This window comes from Pelophylax lessonae (genome assembly GCF_965119305.1).
Source record: "Pelophylax lessonae genome assembly, chromosome: 4".
NCBI lineage: Eukaryota > Metazoa > Chordata > Amphibia > Anura > Ranidae > Pelophylax > Pelophylax lessonae.
The window spans coordinates 576,939,595-576,957,033 of NC_138771.1; the positions used below are offsets into that span (position 1 = coordinate 576,939,595).

Here is a 17,439-nt window from a genome sequence, read left to right on the forward strand (position 1 = left end):
AGATAACAATTACTGATGGCTAGCCAAACCAAATTGGTAGATGCTCAGCCTAAATATGTATGTGCAAGTGGTTGCAACTCCCCACCACTATATTAAACAGTATTTCACAAGGGAGTTAACGGGAAGATTTTCTGCGTAAGGGAGAAGGAAATAATTAGTCCATGGCTTCCAGTGAAAAGAACTGAGGGACTTCACATTGGAAGACCACTTATAGAATAAAGAATAGCGATTAACATTAGCATATGGCAACCAAGAAAAAAAACCCCAGCATATTCTGCACAACAAGATGCTGAAAAAGTTATTACAATTGGCTGTTGCAGGTTTCTGCACACCACTACCCTCTGCACTGTTACTAAGTCCATACTTTTGCAACCATACTGCACATAGCCTTTCAGTAAAGGAAGGAAGGAAATATTAGGATAAAGGATGTAAATCAGTCTTGTTTGGAGGAGACAATTTACCAGTCCTAGAGTTACTTAAATAAATAAAAAAAACTTCAACACTGAAGTGAAAGATATTTATAAGAGCCATACCTACTTCATGTTAAGGGCATGTCTCTCAAATACACTATGGTGTGTGTCTACTAAAAACAGATTAGCTAATACATTCAGGTTGGAAAAAGGGGGGGTTTACATTATTCTCAGAATATAAAAATGGTCAACGGATTTTGAACAGAGATTCTTCTTTAAAATGAAAGGAAGTAAAACCAAAAGGCGTGTCTCCCCTAATTGGGGGTGGGGGGGTTGGGGAAGCATGACAAGATATACAACCACAATAATACAACGTATATATTATATACATAAAGGCCCCTGACTCTATCCTCTTGCCAACCCTGGCATTAAGCAATGTGGCTGTGGAGGGAAGCTGTTTCAAATATCCCCTGGTGTACCATGAGGTCACCAAAAATATGCAATTTCTCAAAAAAAAAAAAAAAAAAGAAGAAACATGGCTAAAAGGCTTGGCCCATACAAAATTAAAGGTGTCAAGGGTGTTTTTTAGGTTGGCATCTAATGAGCTCTCATGACCATGGGTTCACTACCATCACTGAAATAGGTCAGGCCATTCAATAACACAACTGTATGCCTGTTGCTGACCAATATTTTAAAAACTAAATACACCAAAGCTGATCTCTTGGTTTGGGCAGATATAGACACCTTAGAAGTCACAAACCTTTTATAAACCAATGGTACTCCAGTGCAAAAATGTATCTATCACAATTCCCCCTCTCAGACTGAGAAAAAAACAATTCCTTTTAAGTCGAACCAGACCTTCTCCATCTGAAGCCTATTAGAAGTGAATGGAAACAAAGTTAAGAAGTCCAATTTCTTAGTCTGATTGAAAATATGACTGCAGCAAGGAACAGAATTAGGAGCCAAAGTGGGGAAATCTCCCCAGGTGGGAGAACACAAGTTGCAAAAATGTATCCCAGTTATTATTGAGTGCTATGTCATGTTCTCTGTAAAAAAAAAATAAAATAAAAAAAATAAAAACATTGCCCGCATGTTTAATCTTAGTTCCAGGTTCAGGGCCAATAGAAGAGATCTAAGAAGCAGTGAGAAGAAAATGTAGAAGTGAGGTTTGTAAATGGCTTTGAGGAGGAGTAAAGACTAAGCACCATTGTAGAATAAACACATTGTAGTGAAGGATTGAGAGAACAGAAATCTGCTTTGTGTTCGCAGCAAAAGCACAGGTCACTAGAAATTACCTTTTAAAAGGGACAGTGAAACACCAACCTGTCAGATCCAAAAAGAACCCATCTTACATCTTTATTCTTCCCATATTCATTTATATCACCTTCCACAACATTCTACATCTGCAGATACCAAGCATACAGAATTAGATGAACTGCCAACATTTAACCATGTTATTAAAATCTTCAAAACACGTCCCTGATGTTCTCCATACCACCACCTCTTGCACATCCACTGAGATCGCTCTATTTATTGCAGGTCCAGTCTTCTGAAAGATGTTGATGCCTTACAGCTGATCTTCTCTTACTGTATACCCAGACAACATAATCATATCACAGGCTTTAGAGCATCTTTTCTTTTAGACCCTGCATGGGATTTTGTTATAAATGCCAAGCTATCACCTACAAGTCTTCCACAAATCTGTGGCTTATTTTCTCCCGCTGTAGAAAATGCAGACATCTTGTCCATGTCATTTCGAAGCTGACTTATTGGGACTTGACACCTTCTGCCTGTTCCTGGGATGATACATCATGGGGTGGGCTTGGGAACTTTGAAAAGTTCATTGCTAGTATGTGATGCTGCAGGTGACGGACCCACTGCTCCTGAATGGAAAGCGGACCTTGGAACTGAATGTCACAGAACCTGGTAAAAGGGAGAAAAAAAAAAATCTTACATAACCCATTAAATAGTGGAAGACTTACACATCAGGGCTCTTCATACATTGGCTTATTGCTGGCCATACATTTTGGGGAAATGTTGTTTCCAATCACCTCTCAAATACAAATGTTCCAAGCACTAAAACTGGGTGGAACATTCAGAAATAGGATTTTTGTACTCACCATAAAATCTGTGAGATTCTTGAAATCCATTGAGGGACATAAGAAGCCCTTAAAGTAGTTTTATTCCTTCAGCGTTTTTTAGCGTATGACATTGGACACAAAAAAAATAAGCATTCTAAAAAATAGTTTAAACTTCAGCCTTATTTTTTTTTTTTTTTGACCCACCACCAAAAAAAACCCCTGCAAAATAAATTCTACTACTACTGATGATTGCGGCAATACCACGTGTGTGTGTGTGATTTGTTCTTTGTACATATAGTGGAGCCAACACACAATTGTACATACTGTATTTTCTGGCGTATAAGACTACTTTTGAACCTCAAAAAAATCCCCCAAAAATGGGGGGTCGTCTTATACGCCAAGTATAATATCTCCAAGGTAACCTAAGTATAAGTATTACGGGTAGATGAAAATTAGGGGGGTCGTCTTATACGCCGGAAAATACGGTATTTTACTTTTGTTATTTTTTTTTTTTGGTCCTACCTAAACACACTGACATTAACACGAAATACAAAACTTTTTTTTTTCTTATTTAAAACATACTGACACTTACACAGCCACTAGCTGACAATTACACTGACAAAAACGTATATTTGCAATGCCACTAATTGACACAAACACTATCTGCCACTTACACAGCATTAACATTGACACCTGCACTGACACATACACCTACAAACCCGATTCCAAAAAAGTTGGGACACTGTACAAATTGTGAATAAAAACAGAATGCAACGATGTGGAAGTTTCAAATTTCAATATTTTATTCAGAATACAACATAGATGACATATCAGATGTTTAAACTGAGAAAATGTATCATTTTAAGGGAAAAATAAGTTGATTTTAAATTTTATGGAATCGACATCTCAAAAAAATTGGGACAAGGCCATGTTTACCACTGTGTGGCATCCCCTCTTCTTTTTATAACAGTGTGCAAACGTCTGGGGACTGAGGAGACAAGTTGCTCAAGTTTAGGAATAGGAATGTTGTCCTATACAGGCTTTTAGTTGCTCAACTGTCTTAGGTCTTCTTTGTCGCATCTTCCTATTTATGATGCACCAAATGTTTTCTATGGGTGAAAGATCTGGACTGCAGGCTGGCCATTTCAGTACCCGGATCCTTCTTCTACGCAGCCATGATGTTGTAATTGATGCAGTATGTGGTTTGGCATTGTCATGTTGGAAAATGCAAGGTCTTCCCTGAAAGAGAAGACGTCTGGATGGTACCATATGTTATTCTAGAACTTGAATATACCTTTCAGCATTGATGGTGCCTTTCCAGATGTGTAAGCTGCCCATGCCACACGCACTCATGCAATCCCATACCATCAGAGATGCAGGCTTCTGAACTGAGCGCTGATAACAACTTGGGTTGTTCTTGTCCTCTTTAGTCCGGATGACATGCCGTCCCAGTTTTCCAAAAAGAACTTCAAATTTTGATTCGTCTAACCACAGAACAGTTTTCCACTTTGACATAGTCCATTTTAAATGAGCCTTGGCCCAGAGAAAATGCCTGCGCATCTGGATCATGTTTAGATATGGCTTCTTTTTTGGCCTATAGCGTTTTAGCCGGCAACGGCGAATGGAACGGTGGATTGTGTTCACCGACAATGTTTTCTGGAAGTATTTCTGAGCCCATGTTGTGATTTCCATTACAGTAGCATTTTTGTATGTGATGCAGTGCCGTCTAAGGGCCCATAGATCACGGGCAACTAGTATGGTTTTACGGCCTTGACCCTTACGCACAGAGATTGTTCCAGATGAATCTTTGGATGATATTATGCACTGTAGATGATGATAACTTCATAATTTGTACAGTGTCCCAACTTTTTTGGAATTGAGTCTGTACTAAACTAGTTAATATATATTATATATATATATATTTTTTTTTTTACAGAACATTTTTTTTCTTTGTAGGAACAATGCCTCCAGGGCAGAGGAATAAATACATTGTATATAGTGGGTACGGAAAGTATTCAGACCCCCTTACATTTTTCACTCTTTGTTATATTGCAGCCATTTGCTAAAATCATTTAGGTTCATTCTTCTTCCTCATGAATGTACACATAGCACCCCATACTGACAGAAAAACACAGAATTGTTGACATTGTTGCAGATTTATTAAAAAAGAAAAACTGAAATATCACATGGTCCTAAGTATTCAGACCCTTTGCTCAGTATTTAGTAGAAGCCCCCTTTTGATCTAATACAGCCAGGAGTCTTTTTGGGAAAGATGCAACAAGTCTTTCACACCTGGATTTGGGGATCCTCTGCCATTCCTCCTTGCAGATCCTCTCCAGTTCTGTCAGGTTGGATGGTAAACGTTGGTGGACAGCCATTTTTAGGTCTCTCCAGAGATGCTCAATTGGGTTTAAGTTAGGGCTCTGGCTGGGCCATTCAAGAACAGTCACGGAGTTGTTGTGAAGTCACTCCGTCGTTATTTTAGCTGTGTGCTTAGGGTCATTGTCTTGTTGGAAGGTAAACCTTCGGCCCAGTCTGAGGTCCAGAGCACTCTGGAGAAGGTTTTTGTCCAGGATATCCCTGTACTTGGCCGCATTCATCTTTCCCTCGATTGCAACCAGTCGTCCTGTCCCTGCAGCTGAAAAACACCCCCACAGCATGATGCTGCCACCACCATGCTTTACTGTTGGGACTGTATTGGACAGGTGATGAGCAGTGCCTGGTTTTCTCCACACATACCGCTTAGAATTAAGGCCAAAAAGTTCTATTTTGGTCTCATCAGACCAGAGAATCTTATTTCTCACCATCTTGGAGTCCTTCAGGTGTTTTTTAGCAAACTCATAGTTACATAGTTACATAGTTAGTGAGGTTGAAAAAAGACATCAGTCCATCCAGTTCAACCTATGATGTGTGTGTGTGTGTTTGCTTTAACCGTACATTGTATACCCCTGTATGTTGTGGTCTTTAAGGTGTCCATCTAATAGTTTTTTGAAACTATCAATGCTCCCTGCTGATACGACTGCTTGTGGAAGAGAATTCCACATCCTTACCGTTCTTACAGTGAAGAACCCCTTACGCACTTTAAGGTTAAACCGCCTTTCCTCAAGTTTTAGTGAGTGGCCACGTGTCTTATTGTATCTCCTATCTCTGAATAGTTTGTTCCTTATGCTCGGGTCACCAGTACAGTATTTGTACATTGATATCATATCCCCCCTCAATCGTCTCTTCTCCAGAGAGAAAAGGTTCAGTGCTTGTAGTCTTTCCTCATAGCTGATGTCCTCCATTCCCCTAATTATTTTTGTTGCCCTTCTCTGGACTTTCTCCAATTCCAGCACATCCTTCCTGAGGACCGGTGCCCAGAACTGGACAGCATACTCCAGATGTGGCCGGACCAGAGTCTTGTAGAGTGGGAGAATAATCTCTTTATTTCTGGAGTGAATCCCCTTTTTTATACATCCCAGTATTCTGTTGGCTTTGCTTGCGGCGGCTTGGCATTGCATGCCACTGCCAAGCTTGTTGTCTACCAGTACCCCCAAGTCCTTTTCCATCCTAGACTCACCCAGAGGTTCCCCCCCTAGTGAGTAGCTTGCTTTCTGGTTTCTGGCACCCAAGTGCATTACTTTACATTTATCAACATTAAACCTCATCTGCCATGTAGTTGCCCACCCCGTTATTTTGTTCAGGTCTGCTTGCAAGATTTCCACATCCTGCATAGAAGATATTGGCATGCCTAGTTTAGTATCATCCGCAAATACTGAGATTGTACTCGATATCCCCTCCTCTAGATCATTTATGAACAAATTAAACAGGATTGGTCCCAGGACAGAACCCTGGGGGACCCCACTTTCCACACCCGCCCAATCCGAGTACTCCCCATTAATCACCACCCTCTGTACTCTCCCCTGGAGCCAGTTCTCTATCCAGGTACTCCCCTTATGGTCCATACCTACCTTCCTTAGTTTGTACAGTAAGCTTTTGTGGGGAACGGTGTCAAAGGCCTTTGCAAAGTCCAGATACACCACATCCACAGGCTTACCTTTATCTAGGTGGCAGCTCACTTCATCGTAGAAGGTTAATAGATTGGTTTGGCAGGAACGATTTTTCATAAATCCATGCTGATTACTACTTATAATACCGTTTTCATTACTAAAGTCTTGTATGTGGTCCCTTAACATCCCCTCCAAAATTTTGCAGACTACAGATGTTAGGCTGACCGGCCTATAGTTACCCGGGATATATCTCGGCCCCTTCTTAAATATTGGTACCACGTTGGCTTTTTTCCAATCAGCTGGCACCATACCCGTCTGTAAACTATCCTTAAAGATCAAGAATAATGGTCTGGCAATCACCTGGCTGAGCTCATTAAGAACCCTCGGGTGCAAGCCATCCGGTCCCGGGGATTTATTTATGTTAAGTTTCTCTAGTTTAGCTCTAAGTCTATCCTCTGTTAGCCATGGCGGCACTTCCTGAGGTGTATTATTTAGTTCGGCCTTACAAGCTGGGTTAGTGTAGCCCCCTGATTCTTTTGTGAAGACTGAAGAGAAGAAATTATTTAACACTTCCGCCTTTTCTTTGTCCTCAGTGGCCATATTTCCTTTGTCATATTTTATGGGGCCAATGTGTTCTGGCCTCGCTTTCCTACTGTTTATATACTTAAAGAACTTCTTGGGGTTCTTTTTACTCTCCTCCGCTATATGTCTCTCGTGTTCTATTTTAGCCGCCCTGATTTCGTCTTTACATTTCTTATTACACTCTTTGTAGTGCTTAAATGCTGCCAATGACCCCTCAGTCTTGTATTTTTTGAAGGCCTTTTCTTTAGCACTAATATACATTTTTATGTTGGAGTTTAGCCATCCAGGGTTTATTTTTGCTCTTTTAAATTTATTTCCCTTTGGAATGCACTGGCCAATCCCCCTGTTTAGTATGCTCTTGAAGCGCTCCCATTTTTCCTCCGTGTTCTTTGTTCCCAGGGTTCTATCCCAATTGATATTTTCTAGCAGCAAGCGCAGTTTAGGGAAATTGGCTCTTTTGAAATTCAGTGTTCTTATATTACCCCTCTGCTTCCTATTACTGTAATTAATACTGAAACTTATTGACCTATGGTCACTGTTTCCTAAGTTGGCCCGTATTTCTATATCCGTGATCAGGTCTGTATTGTTGGTAATCAGTAGGTCAAGTACCGCATTGTTTCTTGTCGGTGCATTCACCATCTGACCCATAAAATTGTCCTGCAAAACATTTAGGAACTGCCTAGCCTTGGCTGAGTGCGCGGTTCCTTCTGCCCAGTCTATATCTGGATAATTAAAGTCCCCCATTATAATGATGTTTCCCATCCTTGCTGCCAATCCTATCTGTAAAAGGAGGTCCGCCTCACCCTCCTCCCTCCGGTTGGGGGGTCTATAGCATACGCCCAATATTACCTTCCCCGCCGTGCCTTCCCTTTGAAGCTCTACCCATAGGGATTCTGCCTCGTCCTTAGCTCCATTATTAATATCATCCCTCATATTTACCTGTACACTGTTCTTAATATACAGACATACCCCTCCCCCCTTTTTACCTTCTCTATCTCTGCGATAAAGGGAATACCCCTGAATGGTCGCCATCCAATCATGAGAGCTGTCAAACCAAGTCTCAGTTATCCCCACAAAATCTAAGTCCTCCTCAAACATCAGCAGCTCCAGCTCTCCCATCTGGTTGGCCAGGCTTCTGGCATTAGCATACAACCCTCTTAATTTTGATCGGTTACATTTATCTTCATTTGATGTTTTTAGGCTGCTCTCTTGATTTTTCCCCATACCCACCCTGGGTATAGGAGCTCCGAACACCCTACCGCTAATGCCCCCATATCTGCCCTCTGAAACTTGCTTTCCACTGTCTAATTCTACATCTGTACCCTCCCCCCCATTCCCTAGTTTAAAAGCCCCTCTAACTTTTTGGCCATCCTTGCACCCAGTACGGCTGCACCCACCCCATTTAGGTGCAATCCGTCCCTACCAAAGAGCCGGTGACCGACTGAGAAGTCAGCCCAGTTCTCCAGGAACCCGAAACCCTCCTTACTACACCAGCTCCTCAGCCATTTGTTAACTTCCCTAATCTCCCGCTGCCTCTCTGGTGTGGCTCGAGGTACAGGTAGTATTTCGGAAAATACTACCTTGGAGGTCCTAGTCCTCAACTTAGCGCCTAAGTCCCTGAAATCATTTAGGACTCTCCGTCTTCCTCTGCCTATGTCATTGGTACCCACGTGTACCATGACAGCTGGGTCTTCCCCAGCCCCACCCAATAATCTGTCCACCCGATCCGCGATGTGCCGAACCCGAGCGCCCGGCAAACAACAGACTGTTCGGCACACACGGTCTTTGTCACAGATTACACTGTCTGCCCTTCTAATAATTGAGTCCCCTACCACCAGCACCTGTCTTTCCTTTCCCTTTCTCCCGGCCTTACTGGAGGAGTTCTTCCCCTGGCAGCTAGGGGCGTCGCTCTGCTCCAGCAATGCTGGTCCCTGACTGGTTCCCCCAACATCACACAACGGGGCGTATCTATTGGGGTGCTCCAGCCCAGGATCAGCCTCCTTGCCTTGTTCCCTTCTACCCCTCCTAACTGTCACCCCTCTAAACTGCTCTGATGCCTGCACCTCCAATACTCCGCCCACCTCTGTGCAGACCCCTGCCTGCACCTGACTGGTACAATCCTGGCTCTCCTCCGGTATGGACATTCGTCTCAGTTCGGGCTTTCATGTGTCTTACACTGAGGAGATGCTTCCGTCGGGCCACTCTGCCATAAAGCCCCGACTGGTGGAGGGTTGCAGTGATGGTTGACTTTCTACAACTTTCTCCCATCTCCTGACTGCATCTCTGGAGCTCAGCCACAGTGATCTTTGGGTTCTTCTTTACCTCTCTCACCAAGGCTCTTCTCCCCCGATAGCTCAGTTTGGCCGGACGGCCAGCTCTAGGAAGGGTTCTGGTCGTCCCAAACGTCTTCCATTTGTGGATTATGGAGGCCACTGTGCTCTTAGGAACCTTAAGTGCAGCAGAAATCTTTTTGTAACCTTGGCCAGATCTGTGCCTTGCCACAATTCTGTCTCTGAGCTCTTCAGGCAGTTCCTTTGACCTCATGATTCTCATTTGCTCTGACATGCATTGTGATCTGGAAGGTCTTATATAGACAGGTGTGTGGCTTTCCTAATCAAGTCCAATCAGTATAATCAAACACAGCTGGACTCAAATGAAGGTGTAGAACCATCTCAAGGATGATCAGAAGAAATGGAAAGCACCTGAGTTAAATATATGAGTGTCACAGCAAAGGGTCTGAATACTTAGGACCATGTGATATTTCAGTTTTTCTTTTTTAATAAATCTGCAACAATGTCAACAATTCTGTGTTTTTCTGTCAGTATGGGGTGCTATGTGTACATTCATGAGGAAGAAGAATGAACTTAAATGATTTTAGCAAATGGCTGCAATATAACAATGAGTGAAAAATTTAAGGGGGTCTGAATACTTTCCGTACCCACTGTATTTTTCTCCTCTCTAGCACTGAAGTCTGTGGTTTCTCTTGTTCACAGAGGAGAGACAACGCAGGGAAGGGTTACAGAATGAATGATCACTTTGCTAGCCAGATAGAGGCTAAGACAGCAATCATGCGATCAGGATCTGTTTCCACCCTGTCCTGATCGTTAGTAGAAGGACCTCCTCAGCGACAGTCTGGTCTCTGTACTGGAAGCACAGACAGAAGACCAAATACTAACATACACACACACACACACACATTATATATATAAAGCTCACTGACATATAACATTTGTTATAGTGTCATAAAAGGGGTTAAACCTTCTGGTTATACTGCCAACTAAAGGAGTATTGGCCACTGGCAAAACAAACAAAACTATAGGCCGAGCTAGGATAACCCCTTCTACTACCAGCATACCTCAGTTTGGTAGAAAGCAAGACCAGCACCAAGCGCATGATCAAAAAACACAGAATGGTAACATCTGTGTCCACCAATGAAAAGGATTTTACATTGAGTACAAATATCCTTTTTTATTTTTCATCCACTGAAGGACACAGGAGGTCTTTTACCTTTGGCATGTCACACTGAGGGGCAAGCAGCCTGCAAACAATGCCAACAGGTCAAAGAAACAGAACACTAGGGACTACATGCGGCTAAAGAGCCTCCTGAAGGATATTGTGCCTGAGGCTGGCAACTTCCACCTGGTAGAAAAAACATTAAAATAGAAGAATCAGTGGCAGCCTTTCATTTAGAACCAATGTCTGATGCTGCAAAAACAAGACACATAACCAGTGAAGTATGTCTCAACAAAGAAGGGAGTAAACCAATCCACTCTAAATATCCAGCTTTGAGCTAAGCTGAACCATCCAAAAGGTGGAACGAGAACCGAATGACCACACAGGATTCATCCAGGATGCCCAACAAAAGGTGTCAGTAGCTGAGAGATATAAACTCAGCCTGAAAAGAGGAAATTAAGCTCCTCTTGGAAAAGTGGAACTGGATAGAGGGACTGAAGAACATTGTCCTGGTGGAGGAGAATATCAGAACTGTCCTAGGCCAGAAGAAGGTCTAGGCTTCAACTCACTAGACTCCATCACAGGCCTAAAGGTAAATGGGAGTCCATGCCTAAAAAGCTGACAGGTTAGGCTCTCATCTTTCAGAGGCAAGAATTACCATGGAAGAACCCCTGAAGGTGAAATAAAATTGAATTACCTCCAAGAAGTTCAAACTCAGTTCCTGAGAATGCAAGGAGCGCTAAGGTTTGATCCCACTGACTCACAAGAGACAAATTCAAGATCATGGAATGATAGGTTAACATTCTAACCTATTAGCAAGGAAGGGTCCAGATTTGATAGCTCTGAGGGCTGAGCACCAGACATCTGTATATAGGGTTGAAACCCTAGAGTCCCATGATAAACCTTGCTGGACTATCGTTCCTATTCATGAGCATTGTAAAATTCATAGAATAAAGCTGGCCATATGATGATCAAATTTTAGCCAGTTCCTGATGAAAGGCAGAAATTCCCTTCATGGGTGGTCCTCTCCACACCCACCTGTCTGACATCCTTCTGGAGGAAAATTGTCAAACTGTGGCTGTGTCCAATCAGATGCAGTCGCTGTTAAAGTGTTCTCAGTGGCCGGGCAATCTTCTCGGACCTGTGACATGTCCAAGAAAATCGCAGGAAGGCAGGGAGAGAGGAGAACTTCCGCTTGCATCGCCTAGGCAGCCTGAGAGGAAGTGGGAGCTGGGTACCTGTCAAAACTAGATACCTCCTCGCCCCCCCAAAAAATGACATGCCAAATGTGGCATGTAAGGGGGTGAGGAGTCCTCAAAGCAGAACTTCCGCTTTTGGGTGGAACTCCGCTTTAAGTAGTTTTACCTTAATCCTCTGCCCCTAGATTAAATGACCGTACACATGATGAGAATATTGGACATATTTTGCATGCTAGTCTCATATCGAAAACAAATAGGTTGCTAAAGTTCTGAAAATTTTCATTAGACATACAATTTCAGCAGTGATGTATTGTATTGCATTGTAATGAATTCTTTAGTTTTTGAGCAAAAATTGTTGTGCTTATTTTTGCATGAACTGTTGTGATCAGCTCTCAAAAGCTGTGTACAAACAAATAGATTATTGGACGATCACTTCTAATACGTTTTTTTCGTCCAATTGTCTCATCATGTGCACTAGGGTGTATATACTCCTCATCTCTGCACTCTGTAGTTTATCCACTTTTGCACATTTTATATAATATATTCCTTAACCACTAAACATAAGTGTGTTTATCAGGCTTGGTCAAGATGATGGGGGGGGGGGGGGGCACAGTTTGACATGTTCACCCTGGATGACCTTGTCCCGACACTGTGTCCAGGCCATTTTAGAATATCTTTGTAAAATAGGCAATAATGCATCTCTTTCGCACTTTCTTTGTTTTACTTTATTACATACAAAAGGCATGCAGGTATACATGAGACGATTTCTTTTCATTTAAAACCTCCTTCAGGAGGAATGAAGCATTGGTTCAATGAGCTGTAAGGGTACCAACAAATTCATCCATGGCTGTAGGACCACAGGGTAACAGTATTCCAGATTGCATCAGTAGTCTTACAGCAAACATCCATGGAATTGTTGGGAGAGTGAGCAAGGGTCACAGGTGTAAGCAGGACAATCCCTTGATTGTCTAGATACAGACATGTTGCAACCACATAGTTGTTGTGCCACTAATCTAAAGAGTATGAGACAAGGCCTTAGATAATCACAAAACACACAGCCAGTAGTCAGTGATGGTCAACGGCGACCAAAATCACTGTAGACAGGCAGTAGGAATGTCACCAAAGATCAGTGTTCCACACGGCCTTTTGCAAAGCAGGAATGCTAAATGGTGGAAAAGAGTGCAGAGTGTGTAAAACACTCCACCTGGCAGGAGATGTCAGTGCTTAGTTCCTCAGTGTTAACACCGCCATTCAAGTAATAAGCAGACAGGAAATTTTGAAGGAAACTAGTGGTCCAAACAGTGAGATGGCACCTGATGCTCAACCCAATTGGCATTGTCTTCGGAGACCAAAAAAACATTGAGACAATGCCCTGGCTTCAGTGCTAACTTTTTACCAGGGTGGGATTTCAAAAGCACCTTAAGCAAAACCCTATGCCTGGAGGTCTCTTCCAGCTTAGGCCCACTTAGTCCTGCGGGGTACAGCCATGGCACTTCAAATTCAAGTTTAGGCTACTCCGGAAAGCTGCTAAAATGCTAGCACCAAAATGGTTACACTTTTCCTAGCAGAAATAAAAAAAAGAATATCCATCCTCCTAGGACTCTAGGAAAATACTGAGGCATGCCAACTGAAGGAGGTGTTTATCCTTGGCTGGGGTATGATTTATTGTTTGCCAGTGTGTAATCGCCATCTAGTTGGTGGTTTAGTTCGGCAATTAATGACTTATCCCGTTGCCCAAAAAAAGTATAAGGAAAAAAAATTATAATTTGGCCAGGAAAATAGTTGTAACCTATAGACTTAAATTATTAATTGGTTCAGCTTTATCTGAAGCTGCTAAGAAAACGGCTCAGTGGGTTTTGTTTGCTTGGCAGTGTGGCACAGTTTTCTTTTTTGGTCACTTTCTAGAGGTTGTAGCTGAGCTTCCTCCTTTGGTCCTGGTTTTAGAGTTTGTAAAACATACACTATATTAGCAAAAGTATTGGGACGCCTGCCTTTACACACAAATGATTTTTAATGGCATCCCAGTCTTATTCTGTAGTTGGCTCACCCTTTGCAGCTATAACAGCTTCCACTCTTCTGGGAAGGCTGTCCACAAGGTTTAGGAGTGTGTCAATGGAAATGTTTGACCATTCTTCCAGAAGCGGATTTGTGAGGTCAGGCACTGATGTTGGAGAGAAGGCCTGGCTCGCAGTCTGCACTCTAATTCATCCCAAAGGTATTGTATCGGGTTGAGGTTAGGACTCTGTGCAGGCCAGTCAAGTTCCTCCACCCCAAACTAGCTCATACTTGTCTTTACGGACCTTGCTTTGTGCACTGGTGTGCAGCCATGTTGGAACAGGAAGGGGCCATACCCAAACTGTTCCTACAAAGTTGGGAGCATGAAATTGTCCAAAATGTCTTTGTATGCAGACGCCTTAAGAGTTCCCTTCACTGGAACTAAGGGGCCAAGTCCAACCCCTGAAAAATGGGATTATTCACTTACCGCAAAATCCATTTTCCTGGTCATTGACGGACAATCCTCATCTTCTTGACTATGTGGGCTATGCTGCCCCCTACAGGAGTAGGACACTAGGCAGGGAAGAACTTGACTATGCCTATGGGGAAGTCCCAGGGGGTATACTCCCACTCTCTGCTATAGGTACTCAGTTTTGTTATAAGCAGTGTCAGAAGAAAAAACCCAAGCTCCATAGAGGGGGTGGGTGTGCTGTGTCTGTCAATGAGTATCAGAGAAATGGATTTTACAATAAGTCAAAAATCCCATTTTCTCTTTCGTTCATTGATGGACACAGCTCCTCATATTCTTGACTAAGTGGGATGCCCCAAAGCAGTGACAGTGTCAAACATGAGGGGTGGGAACAGCAAGAAAAAAATACTTCCCAAGGCTAAACCATAGCCAACCAGGTAACATGGAGCTCAACCATAAAACTGGAGCTCAACTGAAAAAAATTAAAACACGATCAAAGAGGACCAAGTCCTCTAAACAGCAGCCTGCAAAACCTTGCGGTCGAAGGAAGCACCCGCAGATGCCAACACATCCACCTTATAAAACTTTGTAAAAGTGTGCACAGATGACCAGGTAGCCTTGCAAATATTTTACAAACATATCAGAGTGTTCCAATAATGTAAAATCTGTAATAGTTCACATTTGTGTTAAATGTCAACAAAAAATGAAATGCCAACTACCTGCTGCCTTCCCGTACCTGAAACTCCAGCGTTGAGATTACCCCACCCAACTCTAAAGAAGGTGTCTCTCTTGCACCTTGGATTCCCAAATATTTTTTCATGCCAAGAAAAAAAAGATAGGATTATTTGGCTTTGTAAAGGCTGTGCATCATATGGATGCAACTGTGTATTCTGGTGGAGACAGCTCATCTGAATTCCCAGTTCCATTCAACCCTTCTGAGATTAGAAGCTAGCACATAACTCAACTTAACAACCACCACCTAAAAACAGAAACCGGTTTGGTTCGAGGGCACCATCTAAATCAGCTAAGCATGTTTCAAGTGCAATATAACAAAATGTTTTCCAAGGCTTACAGTTTGTTTTAAATGCAGCTACAGCCCAAGTAAGAAACACATGTCTTCTGCCAGCATGCTGCAAATAATCACCTTTGCTCTGTGTCCACGCAGTTACCTTGCAGCAGAGGTCTGAGATGCCCCCTGTTGAGCTAGATAGAGCTTTCCAATCAGGAGGGAGAATGAGGTTTGCTGATTGCAAAGGTATAAATCTGACTTAGCAGGGGAGGGTTTCAGACCTTTCCAGAGAGGCCACTGGTTCCGCAAGGGTCCTCTTCTACAGAATGTCGGCAGGGGACAGGCTTTTCTACTAAGGCTGTGGCTGCTTTATAGAGAAAGCCAACTGTAAGACTGAACAAGGTTTTGTTTTTAGACACCTGGAATATATTTAGCAGATTTAAACTGAAAATTCAAATGGGTATTAAAGAAAGGAGCAAAACCAGGACCTAGGCCCTGTCCGACCCACTCAGCGCTAATGGTATATGCGATCCAATGAGTGGCAAACTAACCACCCAAGGACAAATGAGTAGAAATATCTGAACAAGCTGCTGCTATACCACAAACAAAATACAATAGAGGTGCATTTATAAAAACGAAGTCTCATACATACACTAGCAGCGCTAATACACTCTTTTTAAAGAGCCTCAAATATGTAAAGCAATCAAAATACAAATCATATTACATGAATGTGATCATAAAATTGCTATATAACATCCGTATGGTTATTAATAAAGTCTCTTGACTAATAATGAGCGGTGCAAAAAAGTCCCCAAAAGTCCTCTTCAAATACCCAGAAGCAGTAAAAGAGCCTTCACCACACCCCCTTTGGGCTATCAAATGAATATTTGTATTTAGTCCCTCCTCCTTTTGTTTTTGGCTTCCCACCGTCGGTCCTGGCAGGGCCATGATTGATTTATGGTATCCTGGGTGGATAGTGCGATCCACCGCTGGGAGAAGGAGTCCACACAGCTTTCTGATCCCAATTACCATCTGAAGCCTGGGCATTTTTCCTGCCCTACCCATTCCGCTAAGCAAAATTGGACTCCAGCTGTTCTGAGTTTATCCGAGAGCATTTATGTCATCAGTCTCATTTACATCTTGTCTATGACACATGCATTGAGGAAAACCTTTATCCTGTGAACACACAGCACTATTTGGGTTGTAGCCTTCTTCCTGTTTTTAAAGAAAAACCGGCAAGATCTATGTATGTCTTTTTGAAAACCAACCATATAGGATTCCAGTATCATCCCTGACGAAGAGGCCAAAAACCTCGAAACGCGTCGGATACTCTGGACCTATTGGTTGAGTTGGTTCACTATACACACATTTTTGCTTGCTTTGTCCTGTTTTTAATGCAAGTGATAACATCTGTTGTATATTTATTCATGTTCATGTATGTAATAAAAATCTTTGTATATTAATTTTTTGATTTTTTTGCATTTGTGCCTGCAAAGTCCCACCCCTAGGGGAATTCTCTTTGCACTATCCTGGGTGGATGGGATCTTTTTTGGGGCAACCAGACAAATTATTATGCCTTTTTGAATCCAGGGCGTATTGTTTTTGGGACATAACACTAAGGAAGGAGTGTGGAGTGGAAGATGTAGGGATGGGTATTATGATATATGGTAACATGATGGTAGTATATATTGTACACATTTATTGTGAGCTTTATATATACAATGCACAAGTTCCCCAATGAAAAAGGCGGTTGTGAATGTGTGTTACACATGTTGAGCCGTAATGGGTTAAACGCGTCAGTGCGTAAGCACGCGGCTACCTAGGCAACCCTGCTAGCGTCCTACGTCACGCCGTCTATACGATCTGGAACCCGGAAGTCCGTTGCGGAGGTGTTCGGTTCTCAGTTCAGCAGCGGATGTGCGGTTCTGGTCTGGAGATCAGCGGGAATTCCTGGTATAATTTTCTACATGCTGTCACTCTTTATTTTAATGTGAGTGCAATACTTTTGGCTAATAAATAAGAATTGGTTGTTACATATTACGCTATGGGTCCCCTGTTTCATTTCATGTGATCTGGGATATGAGGATTAAGGAAACTGGTGATCCCATTGACAAGCCTATTCCTGGACCGGGATTGTGAGTTAACAGTTGGAAGTGGAGATTAACCTTATATCCAAAGCACTTGACCTTTCAAATAAGGGTACGTTCCCATTACCTAGGGCAGGGGTCCTCAAACTACGGCCCACGGGCCGC

At 42.6% G+C, this 17,439-nt stretch overlaps 1 protein-coding gene and 1 long non-coding RNA gene across 5 annotated transcripts in view; one reads left to right on the top strand and one right to left on the bottom strand.

Moving 5' to 3' along the window:
- The window catches only part of LOC309553280, a 179,297-nt gene extending 177,564 nt beyond the window's left edge, over positions 1-1,733 (top strand). The window contains exon 2 of the long non-coding RNA XR_014225152.1: positions 1,691-1,733. This is a non-coding gene — a long non-coding RNA (uncharacterized lncRNA). The remainder of the gene's footprint in view (positions 1-1,690) is intronic.
- A 10-nt stretch (positions 1,734-1,743) lies between these two features.
- The window catches only part of LOC309553276 (protein Wiz-like), a 178,058-nt gene continuing 162,362 nt past the window's right edge, over positions 1,744-17,439 (bottom strand). For all 4 annotated transcript variants that reach the window (XM_082254279.1, XM_082254280.1, XM_082254281.1 and 1 more), the window contains one exon: positions 1,744-2,333. In XM_082254279.1, coding sequence (XP_082110405.1) covers positions 2,177-2,333 — 157 coding nt within the window. In that variant the 3' untranslated portion in view covers positions 1,744-2,176. The remainder of the gene's footprint in view (positions 2,334-17,439) is intronic.